The sequence below is a fragment of the Ylistrum balloti genome, unplaced genomic scaffold, assembly GCF_031769215.1.
Source record: "Ylistrum balloti isolate Yb309-2 unplaced genomic scaffold, AGI_CSIRO_Ybal_v1 Utg370450, whole genome shotgun sequence".
Classification (NCBI taxonomy): Eukaryota; Metazoa; Mollusca; class Bivalvia; order Pectinida; family Pectinidae; genus Ylistrum; species Ylistrum balloti.
In genome coordinates, this window is record NW_026782299.1 from 3,089,457 (window position 1) to 3,102,298 (window position 12,842).

General features: G+C 36.1%; 2 protein-coding genes across 2 annotated transcripts; both read left to right on the top strand.

Annotated features, from left to right (window-relative positions):
- The first annotated feature begins 521 nt into the window (after nt 1-521).
- On the top strand, nt 522-3,832 carry LOC132554971 (tyrosinase-like protein 1). The gene is made up of 3 exons (XM_060219298.1): nt 522-932; nt 1,659-1,771; nt 2,245-3,832. Exons 1-3 carry the CDS (start codon nt 522-524, stop codon nt 3,830-3,832), a joined length of 2,112 nt encoding a protein of 703 aa, XP_060075281.1.
- A 3,148-nt stretch (nt 3,833-6,980) lies between these two features.
- LOC132554972 (uncharacterized) lies at nt 6,981-10,042 on the top strand. Its single transcript, XM_060219299.1, has 3 exons — nt 6,981-7,595; nt 8,176-8,285; nt 8,587-10,042. The coding sequence occupies exons 1-3, from the start codon at nt 6,981-6,983 to the stop codon at nt 10,040-10,042; spliced, it is 2,181 nt and encodes a 726-aa protein (XP_060075282.1).
- Nucleotides 10,043-12,842: the final 2,800 nt, after the last annotated feature.

The window sequence follows — 12,842 nt, forward strand, 5'->3', positions numbered from 1 at the left end:
GAATTTCAAAATTGTGAAAATAGTGTATGTATTGACATAATGCCCTCTTTTTTAAAAACTTTATAATTTGTACAATGTTGAATTTGTTAAAACTGACATTTAATAATTCACAAATCCCAATAGATCTATTTCTCGAAACTTGATTTGTTTGAAGGAGACAGCACGATAACATTTTTTTTTTTTTTTAATTGCTTTAAATGAATTTTGTCATTTGATCAATGATTGTTGTTGTTGGGTTTGACTCAAACTCTAACAGAGACGAAAAACAACCAACGTTATAGGTGAAATTCCTACCGGATTCATACAATTTTCCGAAAAATAGCAATTTTGAGGTTGCCGCCTGTCAGTCTTCTGTAATTTTACAAAATGTACCTCATATATTAAATAAATTTGCTTAACATCTGGGATGTATGGAGGTCAAGTCGCTAAGGGTTATTCATTATAAGATTATTTGAAATTTTTATTCGTTAAATTTAATTTGCATTTATTGTATATTTTTGATTGTATCTATTATGTTTTAGATGCATATACACCACAACATGTGGCTGTTTGCTGCGGCAGTCGTGTGCGGTGTTGTTACATCTGTCTTTGGATTCATTGAACCAATTCCAATGCCGGAAACCCTTGACGAATGTTACAAATACCGTGTCCAGAATCTTAGTATAACAGAGGTGCCTTCACAGGACATAAACATGTTTTGTATAACACGATTCCTCTACTCGACCTCCCACCTCCGTCCACAACGTCCGATATCCAACGAGACTATCGCGTACGCTCAAGAACTATTTCGTCAACTTCTTACTAACTACAACCCCGAGAATGGACACAGAGTAAAAAGGCAACTCAGTGGTGTTCGCCAGGAGATTCGTACGCTTAGTAGACCTCAGTGGGACCTCTTCACAAACAGAATCAACATGCTTAAAAACCTACCGGTAAATTATAATCTTAAACTGTACAATATTATGAGCCTGACCTATGTATCGTTAATTCATTGACAGAATCAACAAGTATCAAAAAAGTACCGGTACCTTCCAACACTAAACTGTATTATATTATTAGAGAAACTTCGATCTCGTTAATCCATCAACAAAATCATCAGATTTACAAAATAACAAGTAATAAGTATCATATTATAAAACCAGCCGAAAATAAGACTGAAAACTGTGATATGTTATTAGATATGTCACATTTCAAGTTTTTAATGAAGAAGAGATTTTCTGGTAAAAATTGTGACCTTTTCATAACTTAAAAAACGTTTAGACTGGTGTATAGTCTGTAGATGTCATATGCATTGTATATGTCATCTGTATCGTTTACTTTGATTCTGCTTGTTTTAGAGAACATGAAATCTTTAAATGTACTTATTAAAACAAAACAATTAAGATTCTATGGCAAGGATGACAGTTTTTCCACGTTCAGAAAACAAAGTGCTTTCTATGTATCTAGGTGAAAGCATTTGTATTCCTTGAAGTCCTTGGTATTTGGTACTTATTTTGAAAACCAAGATCATTTTAATTGTCGGTAGGTGAAGACATATGTCACAATGAAAATGATGAAATTGATCACTAATATTCATGGCAGTTTTCATAAAAGCCTGGTAAATTTTACCGTCATTTATCGGTGTCACTGTTTCATGTATGCAATATTTGTTCACGCAGGTTGGTAACGGAATGAATCGTTATGATTCTATAGCTGATATTCATCGACTTGTCATTGCATCGGCACACAACGGACCAAACTTCTTAGGTTGGCATAGAATATACCTTTTGCTGTAAGTATTTTGTTAAAAATAACTCAAAATAAGCGGTAGTTAACAGTAAACGGCAAAACGGAGAGTTATCATGTTTTGTATCCTGATTGATCAAAAATACTTCAACCCTCCCCCCCCCCCAAAAAAAAAAAAAAATAGAAAAAGGTTGATAAGTTTGAGAATATGTTTCAATACATCAATAGATAGTACAGTACAATCGTCTGATATCTGTATCAATAATTACAGTTGTACATTCATTTTGTTCATTTTGCTTGGTTTCAGCACATTGTTGATACAATGGTATCGAGCGAGATTAAGTTATTTAATATATATATAATGATAAGTCCAAACATTTGTTGACATGATTTGTGTAATTTCATATGAAAAAATCAATATCTAAAAATGGTTTGTCTGCTTTGATCCCTTGAGATAATAATTTTGTTACAAACTGAAAAGAAAAATTAGTGGTATTCAGCTATGTTTCGCTATTGCAGACTCCAAATTGCTTTGGGAGGTGTTCCTATCCCCTACTGGGACAGCAGACTTGATTTCCGTATGGACGAACCAACCGATTCAGTGCTTTGGACATCGGAATTTTTCGGAAATGGATTTGGTGTTGTAACTGAAGGTCCATTTGGAAACTGGCAAACTCCAGGAGGGTCTGCTCTGATTCGAAACATAGGAAACGATGGTACCCTTATTAACGATGATGGATTCAACGCAGTTTTGACAAGAAATTTTCACCGCGAAATCGTTGAACCTAGCAACAATCCAATGTTTAGTTTAGAAGGTCATCACAATGGACCCCATGTTTGGGTAGACGGACAGCTATCTGCCCCTGCTACTGCTGCACAGGATCCTATTTTTTTCTTGCATCATTCTTTTATAGATTATTTCTGGAGTCTTTTTAGAAGAAGGCAGAGATCACTTGGTATAAATTCGGCATCTGATTATCCTCCTACGAATAATCCTTTGCAACAACCGTTTGCTAGAATGATACCGTTTAATTTACGGAACATCAACGGATACAATGATTATTTTGCTCGTCTAACTTTCTATGCGCCGTCGCCGACGTGTCCAGCTTGTGGTGGTAGCAGTTATCTGGAATGTGTTGGAGGGGCATGTAGATCTCGTGTAGGAGTGACACCCGGAGGAGGCGGCGGTATGGCAATGGCTGCTAGTTTTGCTGGAAGGGGTGCTATGGGTGGAATGGCTCCAGCAAGTGTTGGTGGTCCTGAAAGAGCAAGAGCAACTGTGATGGCAAGAGGGGCCCTCAATATTGGTGGAAGATTCCAATCGGCTTTTAGAGATCCCAGAACAAGACAAGATACCTTACCAAATGCTCCTGTAAGCCGCGGCAAAAGAAGTGCAGCAGTCACTAATACTACCGCAAGTAACTCTGATGCAAACAAGGATACATCACAAATTAATCGGCCTTATCAGAATACATTTGTACTAAATGGAGTAGCTAATACAAGTTTATGGGCCTTTGTCCCTGTTCGCATCATTTTCGAGAGACCCCCAGATGCTCAATTTGAATCTTACTTGATTCAAGACGGCAAAGTAGTTAAAACCTCTGACATGTTCTCAGCTGGAAACCATACCGGATACACTCTCCAGATACGAAAGAAGATGCCTGCTACTTACAAAAAATGTCACGTGTCGGGCTCCGGAGCTTCCAAAGTTTTCGTCCAGACCGATGGTATTGATTACTCCGGTAGATACAAGGACTATGCTGTGGTAGATGAAAGGCTGCCGATCTCATCTTCCTTGACATATGTCGGTGTCAAAAATCCCACTGATGGGGCAGCTAAGTTTTATATGACCGCATATGACTCGTGTGGACGTGTCTGCAGACCACAGTGTCTCATCAAGGGAAGCTATCGACCGTGTTCTGGTGCTTTTCGCATAACGTCATCCTTCCCGAAAATGTATGGCATTACATTTGAAGATGCAGTTAAAGGTATTTGGAAAAAAGGTGAAGGTCTAGGTACAGAATCAAATGGAGCTGGAATACCAGTTACTTTTCTTTGTGAAATCCAATATTCCTGGCCATGGTTGCAAGCAAATAAGCAATTTTAATAACAGCAATTTAGGTAATAGCAACCTGAAGCATTTAAAAATCGTGTAAATGTGTTGCTGTTCCCCCCTATATTTTCCTAAATAAAATGAATGAAGAATAATTGAAATTAAAAGTTGTTTTGTCATACAAGATGCGTTTTTATTAATTAAAACATGTGAAGCTGTAATTGGGTTTTTTTTTTTTTTTTTTCGAATTTCAATACAGTGAGGAGCAGGACATCTGTTCATTTAACAAACGATGATGTATGTGTGTTTACAAAAGCGTCCGAATTGTCGCCCATTCTTCTAAAGTTTCAGTGAGGTTAACACCGTAATCACGGTTTTAAAAATTGATAGTTGACCTTCTAAATGAGGTCTTTAATCTTTATGCTTTTGTTTCTACATACATTATTTTCAGCATATTTCCACTCAACGTCAATTTCAGAAAAGTTTAGGATTTCTTCGTTTATATGTCATACAAAGGGACACTATAACAGTGGGTTTCTGTAAACACCAAACAAACCTAACTGGAGATGTTCTGAAATAAATAACATTTGAAGCAAATGTGTTCTGGATGACTCCATAGTGTCTCGAGAGGTATATGAAAGAACAATAACACTTTCAAGCCATGTTTAATGTTGTGTATGGCCCTAACATCAGAAGGCAGCCGTTCAAGATGACATGTAACAGGTCTAGCCACGCACTGGACAATCTCGTATCTAGGTGAAGCCTTGTGCTTTTATCTCTTATTTTAAACTTAAACACTTTGTGTCGTTGTGTCACAGGTGATACATATAAATTGTACATAGCCTCCTAACGACAGAAAGTGATGTTCTTTTATGATGAAAGAGAATGGGGATATTTTTAAGACTGGAAAGTCGACATATATGTCATCAATTACTATATTAGCATCACATGTTTAGTCTAATTAGCAAAGCATGCCCCGTGGTGAAGATTGAGAGTGTAATTGATTATTTCGATAGACATTAGTTGGTATTTTACCTATTTATTATCTCCTGTTAAAAGGCGTGGATTCTTTACAGTCGCTGAGGCAGAAGTGAGCAATAGATTTTCTAGAAATATGTCCACAATATATATCATTTCTTACGTTAAAGTTTATCTGAAACTGATAATGGAACACCAAATTGAATAATTATTTATCAACTGCAACTCAAATATTTGGCGAACTTCAACCATATTTTTTTTATTTATATTTACTTCTAAATCTATGCTTTAGATATGTGTTGGTTTACAAATAGCAACATCTAGGATATTATGTCTATGAAGATAAAATCAGAAACAAGAAGATATCTAAATATGAATAAATAAAATACACGTACAAAAATGTATATGATTTTTCATTCGCGCTAATATGAGAATGTAAGCGACTTCTGCTTCATCGACGACAACCGCTATGAAAACATTGGTCAATTCAAGTAAGAAATGTCACATTCTCAAATTGGAACGAGGTATACAACAACGGCACTTCTATGACGGCCGTAAAACTTCCCCATCATTTTCATCAACCTGTATCTTTTCAAACCTTTTGTGACGAGTTTGTCTGCTAGTTGACTACTGCTTGTAAAACATTTTGATAATGGGAACAGGCCACTGAATATCAAATCACGACGAAATCACCATAGGTTAGGGATGTTGGTATCCAGAAATGGGAAATTGAAAGATTTACAATGAAACTCCTGAAAGAAAAGAAGACCAGGGCCTGTATTCATGAAATATGCTCAAGTATAGATTTTGTGTTCAAGCAAGCTTTTTTTATAATTCGCCTAAATCATATAAAATAAATACAAATGTCAAATATAAACACTGATTACCTTTGACTTGAAGTCTTTTCAATTTGTTTTAAATCTTTGGCAAAATCAGTCTTAATTATTAATTTCTAACTTAAGCAGGACATAAGGCTTGAGCACAAAATCCATGCTTGAGCATGAGAACGTTTTCAAGAATACGGGCCCAGGTATTCTGAAGGAAAAAGTCTTCTGCTTCATTGACGACAATCCATATCAACAGCAAACTACACGGTAATCAAAACGGATGCCTATGAAAATTGTTCTCAGTGTCATAATACATATCCATTACACTATTTATAGAAATTGAAGAATTTTGAAATTTCTGCCAATCTGGGGACAGCAAATGTTTGTAAACTTTGTAAAATCTGAAAGAGAATTATTATTATGTTCGCTATGTCATAATACAACAAAATACACAATTCAATCATTTAGGTTTGGTATCCTACCATTTAAAGAGTTCTAGGTATGTATCTAATCATCAGAAGAACATTGTACATAGCACTATGTTTCACACATTACCTTGGGTATAAGATGATTAACAAATTGTGTTTGTTATATCATCATGTGAACAGCTTGGCACTGAGACGGAGTCCTTCAACCCAATTAGAAATAAACCACCCAAAGTAGGGATAAAACACATATCTAACCATCATATACGATTTCCAATAAAAATGCCTCCTTAGCTATATCTCTGTATACTGAGTAGATATTTGACAAAATGAAATAAACTTTGAATGTTATGACATAAGGACTACTGTGGTAGTTACTTACCTTATTAAATCAGAATTGCTTTGCCACAATTACGTAAGGGCAAGAAAGAATACATCTGTCTATTCGAACATGACAATAATGACGTTTTCCACCAACTGATGATTCGAAAAGATTGATGAGCTGATTATATATGTACTTATGGTAATTAATGAACGTATAAAAAATATATAAATGCTAGAGTTAAGATACGTATCAATGCCTTAATATCGAAACCACTCGTTATCATGGTAGGTACTGTATCATTGGCTATAATGAAATATTTAATATTGATACAATCTAAAGAGTGAAATAATTACTTTTAAATTTTTTTATTTAATATACCTTTTAAGAAATCTTTAATTTATCAAAAAGGATATTTCTTAAGAAGCAAAAGTCGAATGATTTTAAAGGTATTTGACAATTTGAAAAAAGTAAAAACATGTATGCATTGTTACACGTTTAGACGACTATATAGTTATATGAAGATTTTTTTGTCTAGATTAAACGTTTGATAAGAATTTATTTTGTATTATTTTATTTAAAATCATAAAAATTGATAAAGGAAATGTGTCGTTCAAACATTGTCATTTTTTATTTCAAAATATCAACCAATGCATGACCTGGGTATATCATCAATTATACAGGCGGACACACGTCATGTAGCAAGATTTATGCAATCTTGTTTGCTTACGTGTTTCTTCGCCGCCATTGGAGTGACAGGATTTGTGGAGGAGATACAATTGCCAAGAGAACTATCGGAATGTTACAAGTTACGAACAAGGAATATTAGCATAACAGACTTCGTGTCTGAGGACATCAATATGTTCTGCATCAACCAATTCATCTACTCTACACCGCATCTTCGTCCTCAGCAAACGGTAGCCAACGAATCAATTCTCTACGTACAGGAACTTATGCGTCAGGTTCTTGGAGACGTCTACCAGTACAATAGCGTGGGTAGAAGACACAAGCGTCAGGTAGGAGTCATACCTGTAATAAATGGACAACAGGGAATAGTTCAACCGTTTGATCCTACCTCGATATTGCAGCAGATACCAAGATTAGGACAGGTACCTGCATTAGGACAGATACCCGGATTAGGACGCAGATCAGTAGTGCTCCCAGGTCCTACAGGCAGAAGATGGATACGGCGTGAAGTTAGGACGCTTAGTCGGAGAGAATGGGTCGATTTTGTCAACCGGATCAACCAACTGAAAAGAACTCCGGTAAATATTGATATTGTTAGCGGAATCTGTTGTAGATAGAAACAGCTTTTGACGGTGTAACATTTTATATTCTATGTGTTTAACATACATCGTATAAAGGACCCTTGCTTTATTATCATTTCATAGTAGATTTTATGAAACGATTTTTTACTTATGACGCATTTGAGTCTTGTTCAGCACTATGAAGTTCCGATTTCATAAAATCACATACGAAATGAAAGTTTATGATAGTTATTATCCCATATCTCAGCAAAGTTACAGTTAGTCATATTTTAAAGTTGAGAAAAACGCAAACAAGGCATTCAATTTTTAGGCCATTTTTATGTATGACAGTATGTCATTGCCCAAATAATGACATCACAATAGATCAAGACACTCCTGGGGGTTGTGTGCAGAGTTTTTCTTTTTTTTACTTTTATAAAAGAAAATTAAAATTCCAGCACCAATATAACGTTGTAACGGATATCAAGAATCATTATTTAAAGACAAAAAATAGGTTTAAACAATATGGTAGACATACACAGACGAACAATGTCATTTTAAAGTACAATTTTTTTCAACTCTGTATCTATTATTACAGGTGGGACAATCCAACCGTTATGACGCTCTGGCAGATATTCATAGAATGGCAGTAAGGTTTGCGCATAACGGCCCAAATTTTCTTGGATGGCACCGATTCTACCTTATGTTGTAAGTATATGTAATTTTAACCTCATAAATAAACGATGTTCAAAAGAAAAAAAAGTTATTCATTCTAAATTGAATGTTATCGTCACTTTTGTATGTTAAATGTCAGCAACGTTTTTTTCTCCTGTTCCTGGCTCATTTTATGTCGAATAAGATTTTGGTCACAAGTTCTTTCTGAAGAAAAACTTCCCCTACCCCAAAAACGGAAAAATATTCGAAGGATTCAAGTTATTGTTTTATTCGTGTAAATACTTCCCATCATTCGATAAATTCGATTTTAGATAACGACATTTGCTTTTTTCAGGTTGGAGCGTGCAATTGGTATGGCAATTCCGTATTGGGATTGTCGTATTGATTTTTACTTGCCCAATCCGGTCGAATCAATAATCTGGACAGACGCATTCTTCGGGTCCGGATTTGGTGAAGTGAGGTCAGGACCCTTTGCGAATTGGATAACACCAACTGGAACACCTCTGATTCGTAACATAGGAAGCGCAGGTTCACTGATAACAGACACAATGGTTTCGAATATTTTATCTCAAATCGATATCAATGCTGTTACAGAACCTAGCGACAGTCCCTTCACAATCGAGCGCGTTCATAACACAGCTCACGTGTGGTTCGACGGTCAAATGTCAGCCCCTTTAACAGCTTCTTACGATCCGGTTTTCTTTCTTCTTCACGCATTTATTGACTATATATGGAGTTCATTTCGAAATCGACAAAGAGCAGCTGGAATCAATCCAGCAATAACATATCCTAGATCACCAGATCCAAATCAGGCTCCAGGAGCGCGCATGTTTCCCTTTAACTACCGTTGTATTGATGGCTACTCCGAATTCATCGAGAGAAGTGTTGTATATGCTCAGCCGCCGAGTTGTCCTTACTGTGGTAGATATGCAGTATGTTGGCAGGGGAGGTGTGTATCAAGGGGAGGTGGGAGACCAAGAATGCCAGGAGGACGTGGGATGTTTGGGACAACTTTTGCTTCCCCTGCTTCTGGTGGGGACACCTCTTCGTTTGGTCCGAGATTCCAATCCGATTTCCATGACCCTCGAAACAGCCGAGTAAAACGTCATGCGAGACGAGATTCCAGTGAAAAGATACTTGATACTGACGCATCTCAGATCAATAGACCATATCAGAACACATTTGAATTAAACGGTAAAAGCAGCATTGATCTTTGGGTGTTTGTACCTGTTAAGATTATCTTCGAAAGACCTCCACAGTTACACTTTAAATCGTATCCAATTCAGAATGGCAGCGTTTTAAGAGCTCATGATATGTTCACACCAGTAACAGAAGCACGTATGGAGACAAATAACAAACAACAGGCAACTTACAGGGATTGTCATGTTTCCGGTTCCGGTGCTGCAAAGGTTTATGTCCAGACCGATGGTATTGACTATTCTGGCAGGTACAAAGATTATACCATAGTGGATGAACGGCAAATTGTTTCGTCTTCTATGACATATATAGGCGTGAAAAATCCGGGTAATGAAGGTGCCCAGTTTTATATGAGTGCGTATGACTCGTGCGGACGTGTCTGTCGTCCACATTGTCTAAATGATAAGGGTTATGAGTCATGCTCTGGTGCTTTCCGTGTGACTTCAGCATTCCCAAAGATGTATGGCATAACCTATGAAGATGCAATAAATAGAAACTGGAAAAAAGGTGGAAAGTTGTTACATGAAGTAAACACAGCAGAACTCCCTGTCGTGTTCCTTTGTGAAGTTGAAAAGGCATGGCCTTGGAATTGAGCTTACTGAAATAAGCTTGTGGTGTAGTGATTATTTCAAACACTGATTCCAACATTTTCGTATCAAATGAAAGCTCCTATTTCATGTGTGAAATAAAAAAATGTTCATGTGATTTAAATGGTGTACATTTGTTGTTTTCACTGGTTAAGATAAGATGGGGATATCTGATAAAAAAAATGAGAATTATTGTATTTAAATATTGGCTTTCTGGTGCAATGTCTTGATAAAATTCCCGTTTTCTGAATGGGTCATAAACACTTTATCTGTTAGCTTGATTTTTCTTGTTTGCAAAAAAAAAAAAATCAAAATATTTCCATACATAACGGTACAGAAAATAGAATATATGAAGGACAAGTCTATAGATATAATTAATCCATTACAGAGGGGGTGGTGTGTGTAGTTACCTTACAATTCATTTAATGTCACAATTTTCAGTTATTCAAAATAACTTCACATGTTATATGCGTATATTATGATCAGAGCCTCATAAAACATAAGTCTTAGATACTTTTACGACGATCCAACACCAATAGTAATGGAAATAGTCGTCAAAAATTTAAACTGATGAAAGTATTAAACTATTGGGTTTATGCATCACCACGTTTATTATCAACTGTTTTTATCTATAAGGACTTCTCTAAATCACTTCCTACATGTCAACACTGTAGATATCTAGCATTATTGACGAGACCTAGCAGTACGAAACAGATGTATGATATAGGATCACAGACGAGTCCTAGCATTACGAAACAGCTGAATGATATAGGATCACAGACGAGTCCTAGCAGTACGAAACAGCTGTCTGATATAGGATCACAGACGAGTCCTAGCAGTACGAAACAGCTGTCTGATATAGGATCACAGACGAGTCCTAGCAGTACGAAACAGCTGAATGATATAGGATCACAGACGAGTCCTAGCAGTACGAAACAGCTGTATGATATAGGATCACTGGCGATACCTAGCAAGACAAATCAGCTGTATGATATAGCATTACTGGCGAGATTCTTAGCAGGACGAAACAGCTGTCTGATATATGATCACTGGCAAGTCCTAGCAGGACCAAACATCCGTATGATGTAGCATCACTGGCGAGATTCTTAGCAGGACGAAACAGCTATATGATGAAGCATCACTGGCGAGACTCGTAGCAAGACGAAACAGCTGTAGGATGTAGCATTACTGGCGAGATTCTTAGCAGGACGAAACAGCTCTATGACGTAGCATCACTAGTGAGATTCTTAGCAGGACGAAACAGCTGTAATATGTAGTATCACTGGCGAAAGTCCTAGCAGAACCAAACAGCTGTAAGATGTAGCATTCCTGACAAAACTTGAAGGACGAACCAGAAATATAATGTAGCAACACTGATGAGGACTAGAAGGATGAAACAACTGTATGATGTTGCATCACTGACGAGTCCTGGAAGGACCAACCAACTGTATGATGTAGCATCACTGATAAGACTTGAAGGACGAACCAGATATAAAAAGTAGCATCACTAATGAATCCTAGATGGGCGAACCAAATGTATGATGTATCATCACCGACGAGTCCTAGCAAAACGGAACAGCTGTATGATATATCATAAATGACGAGTCCTAGAAGGACGAAGCAGCTGTTTGTAGCAGTTAGTTCATTATGTAACTATCATTTACCCTAAATTTGTATCTAAACGTTCGATATACTTGTTATCTTTGTACTGCATTTATTCTATTTGAAAGGCACGACAAAAAATTTAAATTTTAAGATAGCAAACTCCATGATACATCAACTCTTTGATTAGACAATATCGATATATAAAGATTTATAAACTGTAATTTTTTATAAAGTTTATAATTTTGTTAATTTATACGAATATGATACAGTGACTATTAACAGAAAAAATAAGAGATAACACTCCATCTATTTCAGAAAGCTTCGCGAACATACGCTTCCTAACAATCAATACTCCATCAACACCACATAAGGAGAGATACTTCAAAAATGAAACAAGAAGAGGAAAAACAAAGAATCGAAACGAAATAAATAAGAAAATTAAATCAAAACGAAAACGTGAAAAGATAAACATTCCTCTACACAAGTATACACGAATCCATACAAAGAGGCGCAACTCTGTCTGTAAACATCGTTCAATTTAGGATTGAATCCTGTTATGATGAGGTTTATGCGGGAATGAACCTCAATAGGTCTTGGGACAAATTTTATGAATTGTATGTCGCGGAGAGGTCCAAAATTCCCAAAGTTTGACGTTTTTGCTAAGCAGACAACACTGGATGAATAACACCAAAACGAGATTTTTTTTCCGATCAGTGTTTTTTATTATTATTATGACAGATTTGTTTTGAAATATTACATACATTTTTTTCAATAATTAAAGATTATTTTACTGTAATATTTTAATCGAAATCACATCTGTATGAGAAGTGAAGAAATGCAAGGGAGGCAACTTCAGCTTTAGAATGGAAAATGTGTTCATACGCCATCTTCAGAGTACATTGAAAAATGACTTTAGTAGGTTCATAAAGTCCAAGTTTAGTGGAAATATAAATATTTATTATAGACTTTATAGACGCGATATATGGATAATAAATTCATGAAGTTATGTGCTTGGTGATATTATCAGGTTTATTTAAGGGCGCTCTACCCTTTTACAATCTACTTTCAAACTCTTTTGAGATCTTACACAATGATTTCATTTGCATGTGAAGACTACTTCCTGAAAATCTAAGATTTGAAATGAGTTTTTACATTACAACTGATACTTTACCACACGTTTATAACTATCACGTCCACTGGT

What these genes read in the sequence shown, in the direction of transcription:
- LOC132554971 (XM_060219298.1), top strand. Translation starts at nt 522, where the DNA reads ATGCATATACACCACAACATGTGGCTGTTTGCTGCGGCAGTCGTGTGC. An exon ending in ACATGCTTAAAAACCTACCG is followed by an intron (nt 933 to 1,658) that starts GTAAATTATAAT and finishes TTGTTCACGCAG; the next exon opens with GTTGGTAACGGAATGAATCG. An exon ending in CATAGAATATACCTTTTGCT is followed by an intron (nt 1,772 to 2,244) that starts GTAAGTATTTTG and finishes TCGCTATTGCAG; the next exon opens with ACTCCAAATTGCTTTGGGAG.
- LOC132554972 (XM_060219299.1), top strand. Translation starts at nt 6,981, where the DNA reads ATGCATGACCTGGGTATATCATCAATTATACAGGCGGACACACGTCAT. An exon ending in ACCAACTGAAAAGAACTCCG is followed by an intron (nt 7,596 to 8,175) that starts GTAAATATTGAT and finishes CTATTATTACAG; the next exon opens with GTGGGACAATCCAACCGTTA. An exon ending in CACCGATTCTACCTTATGTT is followed by an intron (nt 8,286 to 8,586) that starts GTAAGTATATGT and finishes TGCTTTTTTCAG; the next exon opens with GTTGGAGCGTGCAATTGGTA.